This window comes from Heloderma suspectum, chromosome 4 (assembly GCF_057233095.1).
Source record: "Heloderma suspectum isolate Gila_16-S chromosome 4, 16-S_ref, whole genome shotgun sequence".
In the NCBI taxonomy this organism is placed as follows: Eukaryota; Metazoa; Chordata; class Lepidosauria; order Squamata; family Helodermatidae; genus Heloderma; species Heloderma suspectum.
The window spans coordinates 225,101,559-225,126,181 of record NC_139461.1 but is presented as its reverse complement, the minus strand read 5'-3'; the positions used below and the strand labels follow the sequence as shown (position 1 = coordinate 225,126,181).

Genomic DNA, 24,623 nt, shown 5'->3' with positions numbered 1-24,623 from the left:
GGGATTTTTGGTGGCCTCGTGTGTGTTGGGATGTCAAGACCTATGTTGCCTCCTGCCCAACCTGCCAGCGGGCGAAGGCCCCCTCAGGCAAGCCCACAGGCTTGCTTCACCCCCTGCCTACCCCCTCAGGACCTTGGAAACTGCTCTCCCTTGACTTCATCACTGACTTGCTTCCCTCACACGGTCAGACCACTATTCTGGTGGTGGTGGATTTGTTTTCTAAGATGGCCCACTACATCTCCTACTCTGGGTTGCCCACAGCCAGGGAGACGGCGGAGCTGTTTTTGGCACATGTTTTCCAGCTCCACGGATGGCCTGAGGGTCTCATTTCAGATAGGGGGGCCCAATTCACTGCCCATTTCTGGAGGGAGCTACTTGGCCTTCTCCATGTGACACTCCATCTTTCCTCTGCCCACCATCCACAGACGGACGGTCAGACCGAGTGCACCAATGTGACTCTGGAGCAATATTTGCACTGTTATGTCAATTACCAGCAAGATGACTGGTTTTCCTTGCTGCCTCTCGCAGAATTTGCTTATAACAATGCCTGCCATGCTTCCACCCGCCAAACTCCATTTTTTGCCAATTTTGGTTACCACCTGTCAGGGTGGACACTGAGCCCATAGAATCCCAGAGTAGTTCTGATTCTGAGGAAGAGCAGTCGCTCCTGGGAGAGGAGCGCGCTCCTTTTTCCCAGGGCCAAGAGCTGACGGAGATTCCTCCCACCAGCATTCCTAGCTTAGATAGCAGTCCTGGGAGTGACAGAGGCGGGAAGCAGACTTGATGGACGCGCGACGCCGACACAGAGAGCGGCGCCAAATGGAGGGCGCAGAAAGGAGGCGTAGTGCCTGGTTGGCGTGCAAACAACGCTGCGCCCAGAGGATCCAAGGGAAAAGGGGAGGGACTCTCCCTAGTCCTTAAGTTCAGGGGTCTGCCAGTAATTCCCTTTCAAACGGGGGCCAACTGTTCCAACTTAGGGCATAGGTATTCTGCTGCTCAGATCTAGATGCTAACAGTAGAACTGTTATTTATTTATTTATTTATTATTAAATTTATTAATCGCCCATCTGGCTGGTCATCCAACCACTCTAAGTTAAGTTGTAAAAGAGGAATAAAGCTTTGAAAAGAATCCCTTCGTCTGTATCTGGACTTGGCTACTGGATTAGACTGAGAGAGGCCTCCAAGGAGCCCTTGACACCACCCCAAGGCTTTCCCGTCCACCTTAGCTCCCTCTTTGGTGCCACCGGCCCATGAGTTTTTAGAGGAGTTGCGAGCGGTACACCACCTCTTACGGGACTCCCTCAAACAAGCCAAGACAGCCTACAAGGCCTCTGCGGACCGATGGCGCCAGCCGGGTCCATCTCTGCAACTGGGGGACTGGGTTTGGCTGTCCACCCAACCCCTCCCCTCTCACTCGCCCGCAAGGAAGCTCACACCTCGCCGCACAGGGCCTTTCCAGATTACGGCCCAGATTAACCCTGTTTCTTCTTGCCTGGCTCTCCCCCCCTCCATGAAGATCCATCCTGTTTTTCATCGGTCCTTGCTGTCCCCCCTGGTTTCTGACAAGCCTCATCGCTCGGTCGGTTCCCCCCCGCCGCCAGTGCTGGTGGAGGGGGAGTTTGAGGTTGCGGAGATTCTGGACTCCCGCCTTTCTCGCGGCCGCCTGCAATATCTAGTGGACTGGAAGGGGTATGGGCCAGATGAGCGAACCTGGGAACCCGCGGAAAATGTGCATGCTCTGTTGCTGCTCAGGCACTTCCACCAGCTGTACCCCCACAAACCCGGGGCCCCAGGGGAGGAGCATGAGGGGGGGCCTCATGGGAGCGGGGATGATGTCAGGGTGGAAACTGAGCCGATAGAACCCCAGAGCAGTTCTGATTCTGAGGAGGATCAGCAATCCGTGGGAGAGGAGCCAGCTCATCCCTCACAGGCACAGCAACTGGCAGAGATTCCTCCTGCTGGCATTTCTGAGATAGATAGTGACCCTGGCAGTGAGAAAGTGCGGGAGGGGGGCTTGCTAGACTCTCAACGCAGACACAGGGAGCGACAAGCGATGGTGGGCGCAGAAAGGAGGCGTAGCGCCCGTTTGGCACGCAAGCAATGGCCGCTTCCCGTGGACCCAAGGGAAAGAGGGAGGATCTCTCCCTAGCCCATAAGTTCAGGGTCTTCAAGATTCTCCTTCAAACGGGGACCAACTGCTTACCCTGAGCATAAGCAACTCTGCTGTTCATTGCTTAGTTGCTGGTGATTAGCATCTGAAAGAGTCATTAAGTTTTATAAGGAAACTATAGTAACTTTCCCCTTTTCTCAGTCATCACTGTCTATACAGGTTGCTAAATACTGGCCAACATTCTCAGCCAAAGACTACCAGATTACTACCACCATATCCCTATCTATCTATCTATCTATCTATCTAACATGAATGTTCACATGCATGTATGTATACCACCATAAATAATCACGTATGATGCACCCATAGCTTCATTTACCACTGGGCTGCCAACAGAAGGCAAATGTCACATTTAAAAACAGCTCCCAACAAACAGTACATATGAGCAAGAGGGAGGACAACAATGGCCAAAAGATCTGATAACTGCATTTTGATACATCAACATAAATTTGTCTCAGAAATGACTAATATCCAATTGGCTCTGTAGAAATACCAGAGGGTGCTTTGTTCAAGGAATATACCCTGGGGATACCTGGCAGTGGGGCCCATTTCCAGCAGAGATGGCTGGGTCAGATTGACAATCTGTCTATCCAGTTTTCTACCCAGAGTCTAGACTAAAAGCATAACAGAAAAAAAGTTATACTACAGGTCAGGATTTAAACAGACTGCATAAACAGGTAAGCCTGAATGTAAGTGGACTCCAGTTAAGCCTTTTCATCTCATTAAAGCTGCCTTTATCTTATATAGTGAGGTTTTAAATTTAATAATAGAACACTACCACACCTCACAGTAACCCAATTAACATTAGCGTAAAGCAGTATCTTGACCATTTCATACAGATCTAAGCAGGAGATGGGTTTGCTTGTTTTATTTCAAAACTCACCTCATTGCATTGTTGGGTTAATACATCAGTGTGCTTCTGCCTAAGTTGGGTCTGTGAAGTGACCAATAGCTTTTTGTAACATTCACGATTTGCAAAACCAAATGAACATTTATCCTGTTCCATATAAACAACTCTTAATTTAAACAAAATATTTCTGCAATATAGCAGCTGCAATGCGTAACCTTTTTTTGAGATGGTCAAAAGCAAGAAGAAAAGTATAAATCCCAGCTACATTTCCATTTCTAGCTAGCTTGTGGCTACCAGCAAGGACATGGATTATGTAAAAGCTGCTGCCAGCTTCTTGCAAATTGTTTGTACTTCTAAGGGTCAAATATATGGGTTAGCGCAGAACTGGTAGCATTGACAGGATACTGTTCTCAGGCACTTGTGTCAAAGATGAATCACAGGAATCGTTCTTGCAAATACACTATTAACTGCAGAGATATTATTTCCTGATCTTTTAACCATGGTCAAAGTTGGAGATCCCCCCCCCCCATTTTCAGCATTGCATCATATCTGTACTGATGTTATTGTTAACCATGGAAAGCCTTGAACCAGAATTTAAAGACTGAGGTTGAAGCTGTTTTGCAACCTCTGGTTTAAAAGATCATCATGCTTAATGTTAACATCAATACAGATGCAACAATACACCACAGTTACAGCTGATGGGGAGGGGGACACTAAAGAGAGAGTTGAAAAAGCAAGAAGAAGGTGCATGGGAGCCCATCAGTGAGTTCCTAATTTCTTAACCATAGTTGGGAAATCAGGAAACCTTGGCCCAGTTGGCTGTCAGGAATGTGCTGTACATTCATACAAGCCCTCCTTCCTCTGGCCGTTCCTGGTCTGCAGTAACCATAGTTTGCCATGGGATCTGAATCAGGAAAACTAGCTTGCTTCCAAACCAGAAATAAAACCATGGACCCAAGGGGGGAGGGGAAGGGAGGGGGAGCATGCAAGCACAAAGCATGTTCCAAAACACTGGCAGCAACATATGAACTGAGCCATTTTGTTTGCACAGGCTAGAAATGTGAGAATCAGCAAAACTTGAGCTCATCAGGGTTCTCTTAATTCCACCTCAAAGCTCGTTCCTATTTGTGTCCATTTCAGATTGAAATCTTTGGCTTTTTCGAATAAAAAATGTGTGTATTTTCATACATATTTTTCCAAATACACGCATCGTGCACATTTCTGAAATGTACTTATTCTTTTCCCATTGATTAAAACATGTTTATCTGCATTTCAAAAAGCATTTTAAAAATGTATGCATGTTGTCAACTCATTCTTTTTGGTCTGCGAATCATGCTGCAAGTTTGGAAACATGGACTTCAACCCCAGATTGTGTTAAAGTCCACATTCGGGTTTGGGAGGTGCGAATTGGGTAAATCCTGGTGAAAAACAAACTGAAACAAATTTCATATATCCCTAGATCAGGCTGTTGTGGCTAAAAGTTAAGCACGTTCATAAGTGTGCAGCTGAAATATTTTCCTGTATAAACCCATTTTTAAAAATTTCATAACAGAATACAGAACAGAATTTGGAACACGGGATATTCAGATTCCATTAAGGCAGGCTGCAATAGACTATCCATGAAATATCAGTTACTTGGGAATATCTTCCACATTAACAGCAATACTGCTTTACTTTTAGCACCATATCTAGCCTGTATTGTAATTATTACAATAGTCTGGTACCACTCTTTCCAACTAACATCTAAAAGTGTGTGTTACAATAAATTATTAATTGTGCACACATAAGTTACATATAACTCTCTCTTTCCCTACCAACTGCTGACATACAAAGCTTAATACAAAGTTTCCTTCTGAAACACTCTGGCAACATGAACTGAATGTTCGAACAGTCTAATTAATGGTACCACCAATTTATGCTAGATCTACCACTTGCTGAAAATTTACCCCTATATAAATTAAATGACCCAACATTGCTTTACCAAGGCATTTTAAAAAGTGAGTATTATGAAGGATGTTTTCAGAAGGTCCCAGTTTCAATTCCTGTTGCCTCTATTTAAAAGGATCGCAGATAGCAGGCTAGAAAGTCTATAGCTGGAAACCTTGGGAACCCACTGCCAGTCAGAGAAGACATTCCTGGGCTAAATGAATAATGATCTGCATAAGGCAGTTTCATATGTTCAGAGTATACCTCCAAAAAGAATATACAAGTTTAAGCAAATTCTAATTCTATTTCCAATAACAGATATACTAGATTTCTACTTTCTCAGGAAGCGAACAGGACTATGGCAAGGCCTGTTGATGCTAAATGCTGAGGTCCTTAATTACATCCTTGCAGACACTGGTTCCCAAAATAGCAACCAATAGCAAAATAGATATTGTAGCTAAATAGCAAAATAGGCATGGCCAGTAGCATAGAAACCTCCAAGTCAGTATCACATGTTAGCAGGTAAGTTAACAAATGATCAATTTGCATTTGCATCTTGAAAGATAGCAGGTCTCCCACCAAGTCTTATAAGAAAACCAATTTTTTTATAAAGAGACTGCTTATTTACAGTACACCATAGGAACAGTCTCTCCTATGATGCCTTCTGTATAATTAAATTATCAAGTAAAAAGAAACCCGAATGGTGTAAATATGAAACTTTCACACATCTAAATCCTGAAGCAGTATTTTTAAAGTCCTTAAAATTTCAGGTCAAAATACTGGGTTCGGTGGGTTTTTTTAAGTATTATTTTTTTAAAAATAACAAATATGCCTTTGTAACCAGGAAGGTATTTATTTCATTGGTTCTGTTCAGTACACAGTAGCATTTTAAACAGGGGCCTAACTCTTAGAAAAGAGTAGGTGTGTGTTTGCTTTCTGATACCCAGTCTATATATAAAAAAGAGCAATTTATCTGTTGTTGCAGATGGGTGATGGTTGCTAAGGCTCCCATTTTTGTTTTGTTTAAAAGATACCTTGGTATGTCAGTACTACTTTGTGAATGGTCACTGTAATTATTGATCACACATGTAAGCCAGCCTACCCCAACCGGGTGCCCTCCAGATGTTTTGGACTTCAACTTCGTTTAGCCCCAGCCAGCAGGGTCAGGAATTCTGGGGGTTGTAGTCCAAAACATCTATACGGCACCAGGTTGGGTAAGTGTGATCTAAGCTTTAACGTAATTATTGCTACCTATATTTATTTTATTTCATTTTATTTTCCTCTAACATCATTGACAATATTTTTCTTGTTGTTGTTCTTCCTCCTCTTCCTCATGTGCATACATGCCCGCCAACTCAGGATGGTATTCCATGCATCTGATGAAATAGACCCTGGTCCACGAAAGTGTACGCCATAATAAATGTGTTAGTTTCAAAGTGCCACAAGAGACTCTGATGTACGGTGCCAGTAGTTCCACAAAATATTTGACTTATAGGTAGGACAGAACATGGATCATTTCAGTCTCAGTACTGTCAAACATAATATGGACTCCTGATGTGCAACTTTCCATTGTGTGGGGAAGGGTTTACTGATGGGGAAGACTACTGATGAATATAAATTCATGCTGAATTATGCCTCAGACTTGGGATTCTTCTTTGCAGACTAATCACAAACCTAGACAGCCATTCAAAGGCTTGTCCCTCAAGCCAGGAAGAGCTAGGATTATATTCTCTGTTAAAATAAACCAACTTTAAACCAGTGCATTAAAAAAGCTAACTGTTTCGTGCTAATACAGAGCCTATTTCCCCATTTCCCTTGTAAAGGATAATCTGATAAGGAAGCCATATCAGGACAGCTTCAGCTCAAAACAACAAGATTTTAATCTTTTAAGATACACACCCATTCACACACACCCAGCTTCACCATTAGGAAACCTCTTCAGTCATTCACAACTTTGTAAATGGTTCTTGGTGGTATCTCATGGACATGCATGCTCAACAAGCCTGGCAGTGTTGCCTGCTAACATTTACAAACATCCTTGTACAAACACACAGAGACTCTCTGCTGATCTTGCTTTGTCTAAATATATCCCAAGGAAATAACTTGGCAGGGTTGTAAAACTTCACAGCAACCAAATTAAAAGAGGAGGGAATGGAAATGAACAAGTGTTAAAAAAGGGAAGGAAAGAAAAAGAAAGGGAGGAACTGGGGGTGGGAAGGAGAAAAATTAAGGCATTGCAGCCCTGCAGTGTTTGAAAAACGGTGAGGAAACCACTTGCCTGTTATGTTTGCCCATCAAAATTTAAAATATTACAAAGACCTTTGCTACAACTTGGGTTCTTTGGAATTTAATTTTGATATAAACAACATGAGTTCTATTCAACAGAGCTGTCATATTCTGGAATAAGAAACAGAATTGGATAGGTTTTTAGCAGCATCCCCTGAAGCATTTCTCTTCATTTCTGTTTTCTGTGATGTCTCGGTACTATTCTTACTCCTCCTGTGATTGTGGACTGCTCTCTAAATATACTTAAGGGAGGTACTAACATTCATCCAAAGAAACCTGGAAGTGGAATACTATTCAGAACTGAGAATGAGATGCTGACCGTTCAGGAAATAGTCAAAAAACAGGCCATGCAGACATACCTTTAAGAACATAGGACATCAGAATACTCTACTGTCAGGTAACGCCAAGTGTTGTTGACAGGCCACTCTGCTTTTGTCTTTTGCTACAGGGGTGGGCTGAGGAGAGCAACACTTCTTCTAACTTTCTAAAATCTATTTGTAACAGATTAAATTACTAAGGCTTTCTTTCAAACTTGTATTTTTTCAAAGGAGTATAGGCAACAATTTCATGTTGTCATCTTCAATCATTCATTCTGTTAGCCAGATGACTAGAAAATTCAACTCAAAAGCGTTAAGCTGCTTAGCTCCCCTTGCAACTTTTAGCATTTTATCTGTTTGTCATAAAAGCTAGTGACAGACAAGTTTTTTTTAAGAGATTCGCATGTTATAGCAGCTGACTGCTTTCTACCCCCCTCCCTCCCCTTAATGGATGGACGCTGCTCCCAAGCTTAAGAATGTAGGAGGAAAACAGGTACACTTATTTTATGGCACAAGGGGAATCAACAGTATGGCAATAATCAAGCCAAATAAAATACTTTGGGTTGGGTGCCATGACATGTCAGGTTCAAAATACGTTTTGCCTAAAGCACAGGAAACTCATATTTGGTGCCTTGTATTTGTGCATTTCTGCCATGTTACATGTGCCTCTCCTACTAAACACTGCAGTTTTGATACACACTATCAACCTAATGAGATCTGCTTTCCAGAACTATTGTGTATAATACGTTGACAGGAAAACTCCTGTACTGAAGGGGTAAAAACATTATGAAAAAATGGAGGCAGGAGGCCACAGACTGTAGAAGAAACTTCTTCTACAGCCTCTAGAAGAGCTTCGGCTATTGGGTGGTATAGAAATGAAATGAATAAATAAATAAATAGGAACACCTGTCTTCAGGCCAGGTGTTTGGCCCTTTAGGGGTCTTCATTCTTTGGGCAAGGTGGGTGAAGATTGGGAGGGGTACACTAGAGACAAAAGCTCATAAGGCCACCTCCTGCCTACACAGAAGCAAGCTGCTCACTTGGAGCAATCCACGATGCTGCAACCACCAGCCTTGCTGCCTTGTCCCACTGGGCCTCATAGGTTTCTCCTTGAGGCCATATGAGAAGCAGCCACGCAATGGTGGAGGTAGTGGACAACAAGCTCCCCCCAGGTAGCCAATTTTTTCAGCCAGAGAGAAGCCTCCTCATAAGTTATAACCTGCTCAGGAGTACGGGCCTACTCACAGAAAAAGTAAGAGAGACAAGAAGTAGGTATGGCTGGAAAGCTGCCAGAAAAGAGGCAAAGTAAGGAGGAAACCAAAGATGTAGCTCCATGGTTCAGGTAGAGAACCAGGAGCTAAAGTGGTGAAGAAACAGGGTGGGAGTAACTCTCCTCTCTCTGGCCGAGGCCAAAGAGGGTCCAAGGCTTGCCCCACCCCTTTCCCTAACATCTAGTCCCAAGGCCAGCTTCCCACATTGGATTGTACTCCATGGAAACCACAATTCAGTACCACAACAACCTAGGAGGATTACTCCCCTGCCCCACAATCATGGACAATTGCAAACAAGGAAAACCAACACTGTGTAGATTTGGCTATGCCAATCTGCCAGCACAACATGCAATCTAAATGTTTTAAAAGGACTCAAAATGGGTTTCATCCAGGCACATGCAATTAGCAGGCTTGAAAATGATGCAAATACACAGGTATTAATTAACTATAAATTCTCGTCTAATAATTCCAACAGCAGCAAACACTAGGCTCTAATCCAACAATCAATACTAGCCATTTAAGGGCTCCACCTGCCAAAAAAGTTATATAAAATAAATATATAAAACTTTCATTAGATTCTACAATGGCTTTAGAACAATTAATCTACTATTAATATATCAGGCAGTATTGTTTGGTTTTACTGGCATGACAACTGACACCATCAATATTTCTTCTCACACCCTACACTATAGTTTCATTCCAATACTACTCTGATAGAGGAATTATGCCTCATTTCCCTGCTGTACTGGCTCCCTCTGGACCTGTATCTTCTGTTACTTACACAAGTGTTAAAGAAAAAGCTTACAGCTCAATCTTCAGAGTTTTTAAAACAAAAGAAAAGGCGAGGCAACAAAGCTGTTGGGAGAGGTAAATTACCAGAGTTTCTGCAAAGTTGTGAGTATTAAAGCAGATGGGCGTTCACTCCCTGCAACACTTCTCACTTCATGTGCTATTACTGCCATGTTGCAATTACCAAGGGTCGCTCAGCCACATGGCTGATCAGCATACTTCCCGTCTGGACATACACATGTACTCGCATTTCATCTCTCTTTATGTTTAAACATAAAAGCTGCATGAGATGAATCCAGAAGATGGAGCTCTCCAAAATCCAATTCTTTTCTAAGATTCTTCTTCTTCCTTTTTTTTTTTTTTTTAAATAAACACAAAACAGCACAATCATGGAGTTAAACAAAAATGTGCAATACACTCAACTGGGCTCTTGGAGACATCAATAGAAAAAGCTCCCCTTGCGGAACCACATATAACAAACTATTATAAAAGCAGAACAAAAAATAGCTCCAACTTTCAACTTTTGTTGAAGGTATTAAAACGCCTAGTCAAGAGGGAAATGTTTACTATTCCTACAGTAGATCTGAGCTTTCAAAAAAGGTTCTGATTCTTGGCCTGTATGTGTGCAATCACATATGCAGGAATTATAAAGAGGCTGTGAAGAACTGCCCCAAAGCAAGCTGGACTGTGAAAGGCACACAGGAACTTCTGAGAGCATTAATGTTTAGCGTACTGAGAGCCAGTGTGGTGTAGTGGCTAGAGTGTTGGACTGGGAGTCGGGAGATCCGGGTTCTAGTCCCCACTTGGCCATGGAAGTTCACTGGGTGACTTTGGGCCAGTCATAAACTCTCAGCCCAACCCACCTCACAGGGTTGTTGTTGTGAGGATAAAATGGAAGAGGAGGAGGACTAAGTACACCGCCTTGGGGTCCTTCAGGAGGAAAAAAGGTGGGATATAAATGAAATGAATGAATGAATATCCCACAGCCAGTATTTAAACTATTTCCAAAGGGTTGGCCTTGCTAATCATTATGATGCCAGAAGACTCTTTTTGTTGTTTTGCTGCAATAGACTAACATATGTATTATGGAGTAAGCTTTCATGGACTGCTTCATCAATTATCTTCAGTTGACAGGTAGGTATAATTACACACACACACACACACACACACACAGAGAGAGAGAGAGAGAGAGAGAGAGAGAGAGAGAGAGAACTGTAAACGGTGGGAACAAATGGCCATGAAATGCAACAGATGAACAATTGTATGTAATATTGAAATGCTTACAAGATAAGCACAGTTTAAGCCAGTGGTGGGGAAATTTTTCTCTATGAAGAAGGGCTGCTGACCCACAGGAAAAGTCAGTTGTGGCGTATGATTCATGATAAGCAGATCCAGATCCAATGGTTGGTGGAGCCAAAGACCAAAGTGGGTGGAGTTTGCACAGTTTTCTTTTTATGCCACCTCTCCTCTACCTCTCTACTTTTTGCATGCAGGTATACGCACACACACACAGGGAGAATTTGCATAATCATATGTCCCAAGTAGCTGTGATAAATTATGTTGCACTGTATGTCCTCAGGGTAGAACAGGGGGTGTGAGAAACCAGAAAAGGCACTACAAAAGCTGCAGTATGAGGAATTTCCAGCATCTAAAATAGCCCCCATCATTCTGAAAGAGGAATTCCTTGGGGAAAAGTTGAGAAGGTTTGCGGATGAAAAATTTGAATAAGCTTTAGAGCTTTAAGCTTCAATGGTATCTTTTACTATGTTTGCATTTAGCCAGCTATTGCCTCTGACTTCTGAGTGAGGTGTGAATGCCACAAGGGATGGGGGAAGAAGTTTGGTTGGCTGCATACTGAAGTGTGGGGTGCTACAATTATCATCAACAGCAGACAAATGAAGAGAGAAAATATGATTTGAGGGCACTATTCTGGAAGCACTCCAGCATGCGACCAAAAATTAGGACATGGAATATTTTGCCAAGAGGTCAGTGTTTTATATACCATCTCTTGGGGGGGGGGGGGAAGGAATACATACACTAAAGACTTTCTCCCATTCTTATTGCACTTGAATGCCAAAATATCACATTTGCTTAAGCCTATTTTACTGCTAGCAGCTGTCTGTTATATGGTGACTGCTGGAGAGCTCGCCCAAGAGCAGGTGAGCACCATCTGCCTGCCCCTGACAAGATGCCCATTTCATTTAGACAAAAAGCTGACAGCTACATGGCCACCATCTTCGTGCAATAATATAAAACCCCTTTTCTCAAATGCTGCTGTAACCTTTCACAGATATTCAAATAGGCATTGTATACCTAGAGAGGAGCTGTAACACGTCTCCCCCCCCCCCATCCGCCTCCTTCCCCCCTTCACCATCTCCATGTTTAAATAAATCCCCTCTCAGGCACAACTGGTGAGCATGCTTTCAGAAAGACCCATAATTGGCTTGCCTACTGATCTGTGAAGAGTACATTTTCTACAAAAGCTTTCTCCCTGCTAGCCCTTTTTTAAAGGGAGGGGGGATCCTCCCTGTCCTCGAACAAAAACGTGTGTCAGGTTAACATAAAATTACCATTTTTAGCAAGTGGTTTTGTAATATAGTCTACAAAACACCGCTGATAAGTATTAAATACACCAACAAGAGGGAAAGGCCTTAAATTGAGGTGAAAAGGGTCAACATGGCCGCTGCATTAACTGCTGGCTGCTCTCAGCTGTTTTCTATTATTGTTCCAACTCACCCTTTCTTTGAATATTTACTGTAAAAAAATGCCAATCTTTTCTCCTCCACACCTGATATGGCAAGGCTCAGTCCAAAGAGACAGTAAGGTTTGGCGGACGGTATCTATCAATGGAACTTTTACATGAAGTCTACAGAAAGCCAGCTGACTTACAGTTCTCCCTTACTGATGCAAGTTACTTAAAATATGCCTTTGCCATTACAGCCTGCCACACTCTGAGGTCATCAACAAAGGCCCTTCTCACTTGCCCACCACCAAAGACAGTTAGGTTGGGAGAGGGCCTTTTTGCTAGTGGCACCAGTGAGCTTCCATTGGAGGTGTGTTAGGCCTCTTCTTTCAAGGTCTTCAAAAAAGCTCCACCTGTTTTTCCTGGCATTCTTAAATTTTGGGGTGCTGCTTTTTTGTGTAAGCTCTGTTTTTATTGAATTTTATGTCTTATCTTGTACACTACCTTGGAGGGATTCCATCCTTAAAGGTGGCCTGAAAGTAATTTTAAATGGACAAACATTTCTGATCGACTAAGGGCCAATTCAAATCAAGTCTCCACACAAAAACCAGCAAAACATAGCATCGGCTGGCTGCACTCAGTAGTCATAATTTTTGTAAAGTACTTATCGTGTACCTAGGTCTGATTGCAAGGACAATCTCCCATAGTTGTGCACCTCACATTCTTCATGACTGCTTCTCAACACAACAGGCCCAATCCATGTGGCAAGCATCTTACAGAGAGCCTGCACAGAGTTGCTGCTACATAGAAATGTTTTCTGGCAGTCCCTACATGGGGTTTGTAATGAATTTTACTGCTCAGAAGAATTGCCCAGCTCATATTAGAAGCCATGATGAGGTATGAATTCTAAAGTATTTACAAAGCCTTCCCTCGATTCTTATAGGAGAAAAATCAATCCAAAGCCAGCAATATCTAGTCTTTCTCTTACAATTTAACAACACAAATTAGCAGAATCTTATTAAAAATAGAGAAAATCTCCATCTTTACTTGTCTCTTTAGACTGGCAATGCTCCACAGGTGACAATTCCACTCGGATACAGCAGTGTCAGGGTCTAGCCCTTCCCAGGATGAATGGGGGGGGGAAGGACCTCCCCCACAGTAGACTCCTGCATCCCCTAACAACACTGAGGAGCCTTTGACAGCAACATGACAGCACAGGAATGGAAACTTCCTTAGTTTCTTCCTTTCTGGCTGGCTATTAGATTCCCCCCACTTCATTCACCCTCATCACAGGAATAGAGGAGGCAGTGTGCCAGGCAGGACCCTCAGGACTATAAGCAAAGTACCAAGTGTATTGGCCCCAGGAGCGTAGCCAAGTCATTTATAGTGTTAGAGGGGCCTAGAGATCCATAATACTTGCTTAAGTCATTATTGGTGCAATTCCCTTGCTAGTAAGCCTCTGAGCATGTGCAGATGAGTCAAAAAGCCGATAACAGCCTTCTCAGAACATCCTTGCTAATGAGGAGAATGTCTTACCACTGATGTGCCTGAGAAGCAGGGTTTGTTTACCTTAAAGCTACAGGTGGCTCTGCTTGAGAACCAAGTGCTGTTAGTTTAAGCTGGGAATGAACGCTAGGGGTGCTTGCTAGTGCTATGCTGCCTTATTGCCAACATGCAGAGTAGAAGACCCATTGTACCCAATGGCTTGGGGTTCAGAGAAGCTGTCTGATCCAACCACTGGGTATGCCTGTGTGCTGTAAGTTACCCAATAAAGTACTCCTTGTAAGTAAACCTTTGAGTCTGATTTATCACTATCTTGGCACCTCTAATCTAAGAGTTCAACGCCCAATGCAGGGGCGATACACCAAGCTAGCAGCAAGTCAGTCTACTCAGAAGAAGGGGAGTGCATGCCTGAATCAGGGCCTCCAGCTCCTATAGAAGCCCTGTTTGAACAGCATAGTTCTTAAGCAACAGCTCTCTTAGAGCTGCAAACTCCAGCGCAAAGCCTTCCTGAACCAGGGAGACGGACAAGTACATTTCACTAGAATCTTAATGTAATGGGCAGACACAAGGGCCAGTAGATCCATACCTCACCGCATACCTAGTTTTTATGATTCTGGCAATGTGGTTCTTGACAGTAAGTGTGGTGTGGAGTGCTTGCCTGAGTGACTTATCGAACTCTGATTTCACTTGCCTTCAAATTACACAATGGGTGGAAAAGCTTTTGTCACAACTTGCTGCTGAGACCTTGCTTAAACCTGTCAGGTGAACAGTAAGGAGGAAGAATGATAAGCAGGACTGACTGTGCCACACAAGTAGAATGTCCTATACAACTATGGCACTATCAACTCCTTCAGCCACCAACCACCAACGTTTTCTATCTCTGCCCAGGTCAAATCTTTTGAGCCATGTTAACTCATGAGGTGTACTCGATAGTCATGTTGTGCTACACGGCAGCAGTGGCCAAGCAACAAAAGAACTTGTTTTAGAAGTTTTAAAAAGGAACTAAAGGCAAAGGGGCCTCTTTCATAATGGCAGGGTGAATTCTCTCTTTGGTGGCCCTGTGCCTTATTTCTTCACACCACACCCTTACAAAGAAAAAAAGGTATACTGCCTTAGAAGTGGTACATGAGATTTTGTTGCTGTATGTTTGAAGGGAAGACCCATTCTTGCCTTCTTCTTTTTTTAATTTTAAAGAGCCAAAGGGGATTATGTTCATTTAAGAGGTGAGTTTGAATAAGCTTCCTGGGGAAAAAATCTTCTTAAAACTAAGATCATCTTGGTTCTTCACAAATATTGTAATCTTTACAAATTAGGAGTGAAAGATTTTACTAGTTGTATAATTTCCAAGGGAGTGCATGTCAAATGGGGGATTCCGGGGAAGCTCTTAGTGTTTCTTACACTATTATGTATTCACCAGAGGAAGAGAGGAATATTATGGCAGCAAGAACAAAAAGCAAGCAAGACGAGAGTATGATTGTTGGGCTAAGGCCTAGACTTTTAAAGCAAGTATATATCTTCCTTCTTCCCATTCAATAGATTGTGCTGTTATGCTGTGAAAATTGCAGAGCACCTCGAAGTACAAGGAAAGATGGGAGGGTGGAGAAGTAGAACATGAAATACTACAGAAAGTCACCAGCACAGTGATTTTCAAACTGTGTGCTCTGATAGTATAAGCAACCATTATAGATACATCCATCAGCCCTGTGCAGCATTCATCACAAAGACCCTCACACCCACCCGAATATATGGGCAGCAATAAGGTCCTGAATGAGGGATTAGTATGCACAAAAATTTATTGATACAGTCTGCCCTTCAGCTGACAGGTACAGTGGAAATCCCATAAGCATCACCGCTGGCCAGAAGGTATGATCCCATCCTGAGCCCTGACTGACTAGGAGAAGGAAAGAGATAGACACCAGGAGCAGTGTTGCCTTCACGCTAGAGGGAATTTCTGCTAGCGCAAGAGGAAGCTTGATGGAAACTAGCCCAAAGTATCTCGTTCAGAATAGTAAAAGGCAGCGATGCTTGTGTAAAGGGAGCTCTTCTGAACTGTCCCATTCCAGTAGGGCTAGTCTAAACTAGTTTCCAAGGTTGCACTACGAAATGCTAGCTTCCCAATGCACTAGTGGTCATTCCTGACAGTGCAATGTAATTGGTGCTAGTAGACTGTGAGTCCTGGATACTACCCCTAGAGGAAAAATCAGCTGGCTATGCTTTAGATGCAGGGAGAATGTCTGCCCATTGCTGACTGAGAATATATACTTATTTAGCAGAATTTTTATCCAGAAAAATTTATCCAGGTATCAAGAAACACTACACTAACAACAGAAAGAAACTGTTGTGCAAGTAATTCCTGGCAGACATGTCCACTTGGAATGCAACTTAGTACAAGGTGCTAGCCTGTAGTTTGCTTCTCTTTTACCTCCAGACACACACACACACACACACACACACTTCCCTGCCATAGCTCTGTCACCCGATTTGGTTCCTAAACCAAGATTTCTAAATCTCTCTAACGTCTCAGCAACTTTCCCCTCCTTCCACACCCCCTCCCCTCCCCCCAGTTAATCCTCAAGACCAGTCTTGACTAATCCCTTTGAGCCATATGGAGCTTGAATCATTGAGATCGCAACTATGCCCTCAGAATATTTAGCTCTGCCTAAGGCGGTACCTTTTAAGCACTGCAGCAACAGCTGCTGCAGCTGGCACAAAGCACTCCAGAATGCAGCATTTGAACCTAGCAGCTCCAAGACAAGAATGAAAAGCTGTTCCTAATAGGTAAGGGTGGGAAAATATGCTCCATGCCAAACCAGAAACAGTCTAGAGCACCAGAGCTAGAATGGCAAGAAGTGTCAAAGGGCTGGACTGCTGCTACACACAAAGACATTGACATACTACAGGATGACTGATGCAGGATCAAGTAGATGCAAGTGTGTCTCATCCTTACTTCCTTGCACAATTTAACTATGTTCACTTACAATACAGAATAACCACCAGGATATGGTGTTTATAGCCATATGTAGCCACAAAGGGAATAAGAAGTACTTGGGATCTATGCCTTTTTCTCCATTCCACCACCGTCCAGGATTTGTTTAATTATTATTTTTTCAATACTTCCAATGGAAAATTTGGAAATTTGGGGGAACACTGAAAAATGCTCCTATGAAATATTTCTCTTTTGGAAATAATGAAATGCTTTTCAGACTAAGTTTTACTATGGCATGTGAAAGAAACGGGTCCATTTCTGAAACTACACCAAAGCAAGAAATAAACATGTGAAATAGAGAAGCTTGTCTCAATCCGTGCAAACCTCAAGCTTTCTGAAGCTTATAAAGATAAAAATGAAAGCTCAAATTCAGAATCAGAAGTTATTAACCTTTTACAAACTGATTCTGATTAGAGACTTGTGATGCTTGAAGAATATGTTATTGTTTAAACGTTAGTAATTTTTATCCAAAATTAATATGCTATAAAGGCTGTATTTGCACAGAACAATAATCCAGAATTCTAGAGGATTCTAGAGAATCCTAGCTTAACGTGAATGAGCTGTTCAGTCTCACCTGGCTCCTCCTGCAAGAGGGACCAGCTAAACAAACCAGAAATGGCTTACCTTTCTGTGAGAATACAGCCAATGTGTGCATGTTGATTATAACAATATTAAACTCTTAAATCGTGCATTATGTTTAATTTGAAATTAAACATGCTGCAAGCCCTTAATATTCCTTTTGTTTACCATAATATCTGTAATTTCTATTTTCAACTTTTTCTCTCCTACTCAGACGGCAAAAACTAAGATACCTGTCCTTAAGGTAAACCATAGCATAGGGTGCAGCAGTTTACAGCTCTCCCTTCTCTAGTATTCGGTATATTTGTACTTTTGCTTTGCAAAACTAAGACATGTTTATTTTAAAATTTCATAAATAAGCCACATAGTTCCATTTTATATGCCAAGTATACATTTGCAGTTTTATATGCTAAGCATGCATAATGATGCATTTATGTTGTTTAAGCAGTAAATTGAGTTTACATTTGTAAAGTATTGCTCGTTTCAATTTCTCCCCAAATTTCTGTTTCTTTCCCTACCCCTCAGAACAACGGCAAAATATATTTTTACCATGGCATCAAAATTTCTGGAAATTCCACATCTCTAGAGGCAATACCACCATCAATACTGCACAGTTTAGGAAAACGTCCGTGTCAGCCAGCTGGAGGCCATTTTTACTTGCCAACAAACTACCAAACAAGTGCATATACATTCGTAGCGTCAAGAGGATAAAGTAGTGATTCCATCTTCCCTCTAGGACAGTGCTTCTCAAACTGTGGGTTGTGAGGGGTTTCCACACACCCATTTCCAGGGACTGTTTCTTTCATGCATCTACCTCTTTAAGAGACAGATTCCCTCCCTCCATGCCATGCTTAAATTCTATTCAAATACACACTGCCTATATATCTATAGAAACATTCAAAATGAAAAAGAAGAATGTAAGTTCAGTATTCAGTGTTAAAATGCTGCTGTGATTGTCTTGCATTTTCTGTTGTAGTGGGGGGAAAGTAGCGCTTGAAAGGTGCCATTAGTTTGTAAGTCGGTCCCAAAAGGTTTAGGAAGTTTGCAGGTGGGTCCCACTTGAAAACTTTTGAGAAGCACTGCTCTAGGTTATGGCGGGCTGTTGGTACGCCATGTGAAGCCTGTTATCTAATGAGCATTGCCATGCCTTCCACTGAAGGGTCTGCCGCAGAACCTCTGATGCTGTAAGCGAGAAACCCACTAGGACCACAGGAGCAAACACCATCCTGGATCATCATGTCTTGCCCATCTCTGGTTTAGCTATGTAGTATAAAGTTGTTCATTATCCTGAACAGAGAAGACAAAAGCAGAGGGCATTACAGATATTAACCACAAATGTTTCACCACTGCTACACATCCTAGATAAATCCGTGGTCTTAAGACAGCACATGGGAAAAATGAACAGACACACTTTCAATGCATTCTCAGGAAAATAAAAGTGTGAATTCCTGCTCCAGCAGCCCAGCTTGATTTCTGGGCAGGAACTTAAATGCCAGTCTCCAATAGCTCAAGACCTTTTGAAGTAGGTCAACCAGAGCAAAGGGCCAGGGGGGTAAATCTGATGTAAGCTACCATGTAATTCAGTGCTATCTGCAATAAACTGGGTGCTTTCTTCATGCTTGGTGAAAGCAAGAAACTAATTTGGCATGGACGATGGGCAGATTTCAGACAACTGGTAGGAGGATATAGGTGCTTTCACAATAAGGCAGATGAAATAGAGCAGTACAATTCATAAACTGGATTAACTCTTCGGCAGACTCAAGGAGGATAGGGACTGTGCGCACTTGAAGGAAAATAGGATGAATTATGTCCAATTTATGGTTACAAAAGGGAGGAAAAGTCTGTACAGATTCATCTATGCAATGCACACACAATATGAGGCTTCCAAGGACAAATAATTACATTTTTTCAGTTTGTGCTAGCCAAGGACGTCTTGTTTCACTTTTCAAAAGGCATCGTGTAGTTGTCAAGGTTTCCACTACTGTGTCAACCAGATTCTCACCCTAGCAAGACATCTGTAGTATTAGAGGGGATGTGCAGCTTTTCAAGAGGAGATTTTGATACCAAACTCATTCAGCACTACAGAACTATCACATCCAACAAATTATCTGTAACAATAACATGACTTTTAAAAAATCAAAGTTAATTGGCACAAAACTAACTTGTGTTCACATTTACTTTGGTTGCACTGGCAGGGAGGATTGGCAGAATTACGAAGGGTTTGCCAAGGGCCCCAAATGGTAGAGGACAAAGGTGTGGAAAGATGATGATACAACTGGTATACTACCATACCACACATGCAACCTGCTGAGCTCACTTCATGAAAAGTATGAGATACATCTGTCTTGGAATTCTGGATGAAGCTAGGACCAGGCCAGGCAGAGAAGCCCTGCTTGTGAAGGTGGGGGTGCAGGTTCCAATTCTTTGTTTATGTCACAAACAGAGACGGTGACGAGGCAAGACAAGGGGGATAACACCATCTCTGAAATCTCAGAAAGGCAAATTCAACAGGATATCTGTCCTGATTCTGGAAGGGAAAAAGTGAAACTATACAAATGTGACAAGAAAATGGGTGAGTAATGACAAAGTCAAGCCCTTTCCTTTGGTAGTATACTTCACCAAGGTCTAGAGCCATATTAATTAAAAGGATCAACTAAAAAGAAAAGCGATATTGAGACAGCCCTCAGAAATTCATTATATCAAACTAATCTGGCAATCATAAAAGAGACTACAGAAGAAGGGAAAATGATGAGGGGGATATGCCTCTTCCAAGGATGTCAGCCATAACGTACTCTAATTATTATTAATTATTAGTACTATTGTTATTACTGATGATGATGATAATAAAAAAATAAAGGGACAGTTCATTTCCATTCTACCCTCAGTCTTGTTGCCTCCTTTGATCTTTATGAAAATGTGAGGCCAATAGAAAGAGACAGCTGGATTACCACAAGAATGTCCTGGTGATGCCTCCAATGAACTTACCAATAGTAATATGGATTGTACTAATTTTTTGATAAACCTGACTGAAAGGTTTTCTGAGAAAATGTCTCTTAGACCTTTAATGCATGTTTTATTTTAAATACGAAAATAAAAATAAAACTCTTCCTTCAGTCATTTTTGGGGGTGTGCAGGTGAGGAGGAAGAGGGATGCTACAAATCTTTCAACATAAAGTAGCATATTTTAGCAAAAAGCCTACACGCAATTACTTAGCTGAAATCCCAGCATCTCCCACCATGGGAAAAAGTTTTTCACACAGAAAAAGGAAGTGACATCAGAAGCCAGGGGCCTTTTATTAGTACAGCACCCTGCTAAGCTTTACAAAGGGACCATGTGAATTCTAAAGGCTCTCTCATTGAGGAGAAGAGCCCTTCAATCTTCCCTCAGGCTGTCGCTTTTGTATTGCCTCTACCACAACAACCTTGCCTGGATTCATTAATGATCATCTAAGCTAAAAAAAAAAAAAAGCATTATCACAGATTTTACCTTAAGGCAACCTTCACCCCCAAAACCCCCAAACCCAAAACAAGAAAAAACTCATTAAAATGACCCAGAAACCACATATCACTTACTTTTGGGGGGTAACAGTCCTTGTAAAGAAACAACATCAATGCAGTTTAAGAAACACTTGCTGCTATAAAACTTCTCCAAGTGAAAAATACATTTGGGGAAGATTTGGCAACTCTTCTAAAACAATATAGCTCCAGAAGCCATGACTATACTGAAACCTCTCTGGATGGAGGAAAAGAGCGAGCAGAAAAGACCCTGCATATGGGAATAAAGAGAGGATAGTTGACTACCCAAATAGAGGCAGGGCCAACTGGCTTTTCTTTTTACGCTACTCTATGATTCTGCATCCAGCAGGCAGAGCTCTCAGTTCAGGCCATTGTTTCCCAAGGCCAGTCCATCCTTGTTCAAACCTTTGCAGGCTACGCTCACAAAACAAACTGAACAAAACGTTCATCTCAGGAACATTGCTAGGCTTGGGCCCCTGCCCCAAATCGATTTCCCAAAGCCCCGGTTCTATTCCATAGAACCCTGAGTGTCCATTGGTGCCAATGGAAGGTTTTTATCTCAGCTTAATTGCCATGCAGAGGACAATTTTCAAGGCGGATTGAAGCTGGGGAGGAAACTTTCCCCTTCCCACATGCTGCAACCCCACCCACTCCAAATTGTTTCCCCTAAGTTTAGTGGAAAAAACCTTCTTTCCATTGGTTTGGGATGCTCTGTGTCAGGGTGCAAATTAATTTAATAATTAATTTTATTTGAGATTATTTGGATGAGAAATTAATTGGATGGCATTGCCGCCAATGAAATTTGAATAAATCCAAGTAATTATTTCTAAATTTGCATATATGGACATGAATATATACAAATTTGTATCCTGGGTCCTGAATCTTTTCAGTGCCTAACAACACCCAGTTCACGTATCTGCACTAGCCAAATTCAATAAGCGCAGCTATTCCTAGCATGGAGAGGACCATGTTGTACTTGGTTTAATATACAAGATCCAAACCCAGACATTTCAGAGGTAAGCAATCAAAGCCCTCTGCTTTGATGGACAAATCCGCCAGTTTTGCTTTCTACCACATTCAATTTTTTTTAGTCTCAAGTTCTTTTCATCCTGTTTGTGAAGAAATCTGCACCTTCGGTAAGTACTTATAAAATTTTTAACCAAACAAAATTCTTACCCAAGCCCTAGCAAGCCCTAGGAGCAAGGGATAAGCAAATAGGAAAAAAATTACACGTTTGACCCCACACCACTTCCAACGAAGGAGGAGCAGTTATTACAGGAGCAGAATCTGATTTAGGTGCCGCAGAGAAAATGTGAATGTACATGTTCCCTCTTCCTGGCTGTTCTGCAATATGGTAGGAGCACATTCAAGAAAGGATGAACAAAGCATTAATTATATTCCCCAAACACCCAGTTATCTAAAACTATGTTTTATTATCTGAAGTGCAGTCCTTTGCAATGAGCAGCTTCCCTCATTTCTGAAGGTATTTGGTCAATCAGAGCCATGTTTGAGGAGCAGACAACCAGTGTGGTGTAGTGGCAAGACTGCTGGACTGGGAGCTGGGAGATCCGGGTTCTAGTCCCCACTCGGCCATGGAAGCTCACTGGGTGACTTTGGGCCAGTCACACACTCTCAGACCAACCTACCTCACAGGGTTGTTGTTGTGGGGATAAAATGGAGAGGAGGAGGATAATGTAAGCCGCCTTGGGTTCCTTACAAGAGGAAAAAAGGCGGGATATAAATGCAATAATAAATAATAATAAATAAAATATTTGACTGTTATTTGGATGGTAGGCAACCACTTTTGAATTTTACCTACCACCCCCACCACCCCAACTTGCTTATATTGTGATCACATTCACCTGATGAGCTACATTTATTCTAGCCTTGCAGTCTGTCACTTGCTATGGCAAGTATCAACTGTTCCTGTGCAAAAACTCAAGTGGCAATCATAACCTGCTGTAGTGGTTGCATGCACAGTGACCATAGCACTCTGCTATGTTCGGCACACAATGCCATAATGTGAAAGCTGCATGTGGTATGTTTAAGGCTAGAAACAAACTGCGTGCACACACACATGTGCTATTCTCTTACCTACTATTATGTAATCAGTAACTCGTTAAACCATGGGTGGGGAACCTCAGGCCCTGGGGCCATGTCTGGCCCTCCTACAGGCCATGCCCCCTTCCCCTTCCCTGCCTCATTTTCCCCCCAATCACCAATCATTTGGTGGTTTCCTGGGTTTTGTGCAGTTTTTTCCTCATTCTAAAAGGCCTCTCCTAAAACTTAGTTACTTTAGGGTGCAATCCTATGGGATCTGCCCTTGGTATTTGTAAGCCTATGAACTCGGAGTATCCAGTGCAGAGCAGGAGGTGTGGTGGAGGTAATGGTTGCCTCTGTTCCTTCTCCTGTTCTGCATTTCAGCTAGACAGGCTTTTTCGCCCATCTAGCTGAGGCATCAAGGAGGGGAGGAGGCTGGAGAGGCCTCTAGATGTAAGCTGGCCCCTCCAGTCCCCTCCCTGCCCACAGGAACACCCCTGAGGCTTTTGCACCCTCGGAGTAGCAGCTGGCGCAGTTCTCTCCACGCAGGCTACGAAGGGGAGGGGGAGACGGCAGGGAGCTCAGATTCCCAGGTCCAAGGTTGGAGTACTGTCCCTGACCTTGGATCCAGGAATCTGAAATATCCTATGGCCCCCAGACTCTGTTTAGGGGCCATAGGATTGCTCCTTTAATCTACAAAATGCTGGCATTTTTTGTATTTTTGGCCCCACCCCTTCTGTCTTTGGCTGCTGCCCTTTGCTTTCAGGCTTACCCACCACTGGAATACAGCTTCCAAGAGCTTCTCAAAAACTGAATTTGGCCCTTGGGCTGGAAGAGGTTCCTGACCCCTGCTTTAAACATGAGAAAAGAGTGAAGTGGCAGCAGGGTAAAAGGGATGGAAAGGTTGGAGCAGAGGAAGGGCTAGCAACTCTCCTTCCAAGTTATATGGCTGACTTACCTGGTTCACTGGTTCTTCCTAAACAATATTCTTTAAATCAGGATAAGCTTTGCAAGAACTAAGCTGCAATTTTAGATTTTTAAAAGTTGCCACCAGGATAAACAGCTTCTCAGTCTTTAAGTATGGTACTATGAAGTAAAGTAGAGAACTAAAATCTGAATGAATAATATATGTATTTCAATATGTAAAATTATTATTGGAAAGCAACAACTAAAACCTACAATGTCTAGATTTTCAAGTATGATTTTCAAGTATGATTCCATTCAATAGAAGAGGCTGTGCTGTGGGTGGAAAGCTGACGTGACTCAATGATTTGGAAAATTATTCAAGCTCATTTAAAATCAAAGACACATAGCTTCAGAAGCTTGACTTGGAAGCTCCAATAAAGAAAAAGTTTAAATTGTCTTTAAATTGGTTCTTATGGACAGTGACTAAAACAACGACAATGCAGATGATGCTGTCTGAAATATTTTACATAACTTAGCTGCAGTGGTGGAACACCAGTAAACTTCTAACAATAGCCAAAATAATGCTAGATATTAGGACCCAGCAGGCACCACAAGTAGTGATGGCGCCTGAGGCCTTTTCCACCATAATGCCACAAACACTTTCCACTCCCTGTCCACCAGCACCCGAGTCCTTTAAAATGCTTTACTAAGCAAAGCAAGGTCTAGCGCTAGCTTTATGCAAATTAAACCAATGTGGATAAAATTACCAAATCTGGAAAATTTAGAACTTGCAAAAAGGTT

General features: G+C 42.4%; 1 protein-coding gene across 6 annotated transcripts in view; it reads right to left on the bottom strand.

The window, feature by feature from the left end:
- Positions 1-24,623, bottom strand: part of SSBP3 (single stranded DNA binding protein 3) — a 224,012-nt gene that overhangs the window by 100,184 nt on the left and 99,205 nt on the right. Inside the window, exon 2 of one of the 6 annotated variants that reach the window (XM_084852430.1) lies at positions 18,508-18,647. The exons of 4 other annotated variants lie outside the window; for them this stretch is intronic. In XM_084852430.1, coding sequence (XP_084708556.1) covers positions 18,508-18,585 — 78 coding nt within the window. In that variant the 5' untranslated portion in view covers positions 18,586-18,647. Of the gene's footprint in view, positions 1-18,507; positions 18,686-24,623 lie in introns of those variants that run through there. One more of the 6 variants, XM_084852429.1, reaches the window with a different exon arrangement.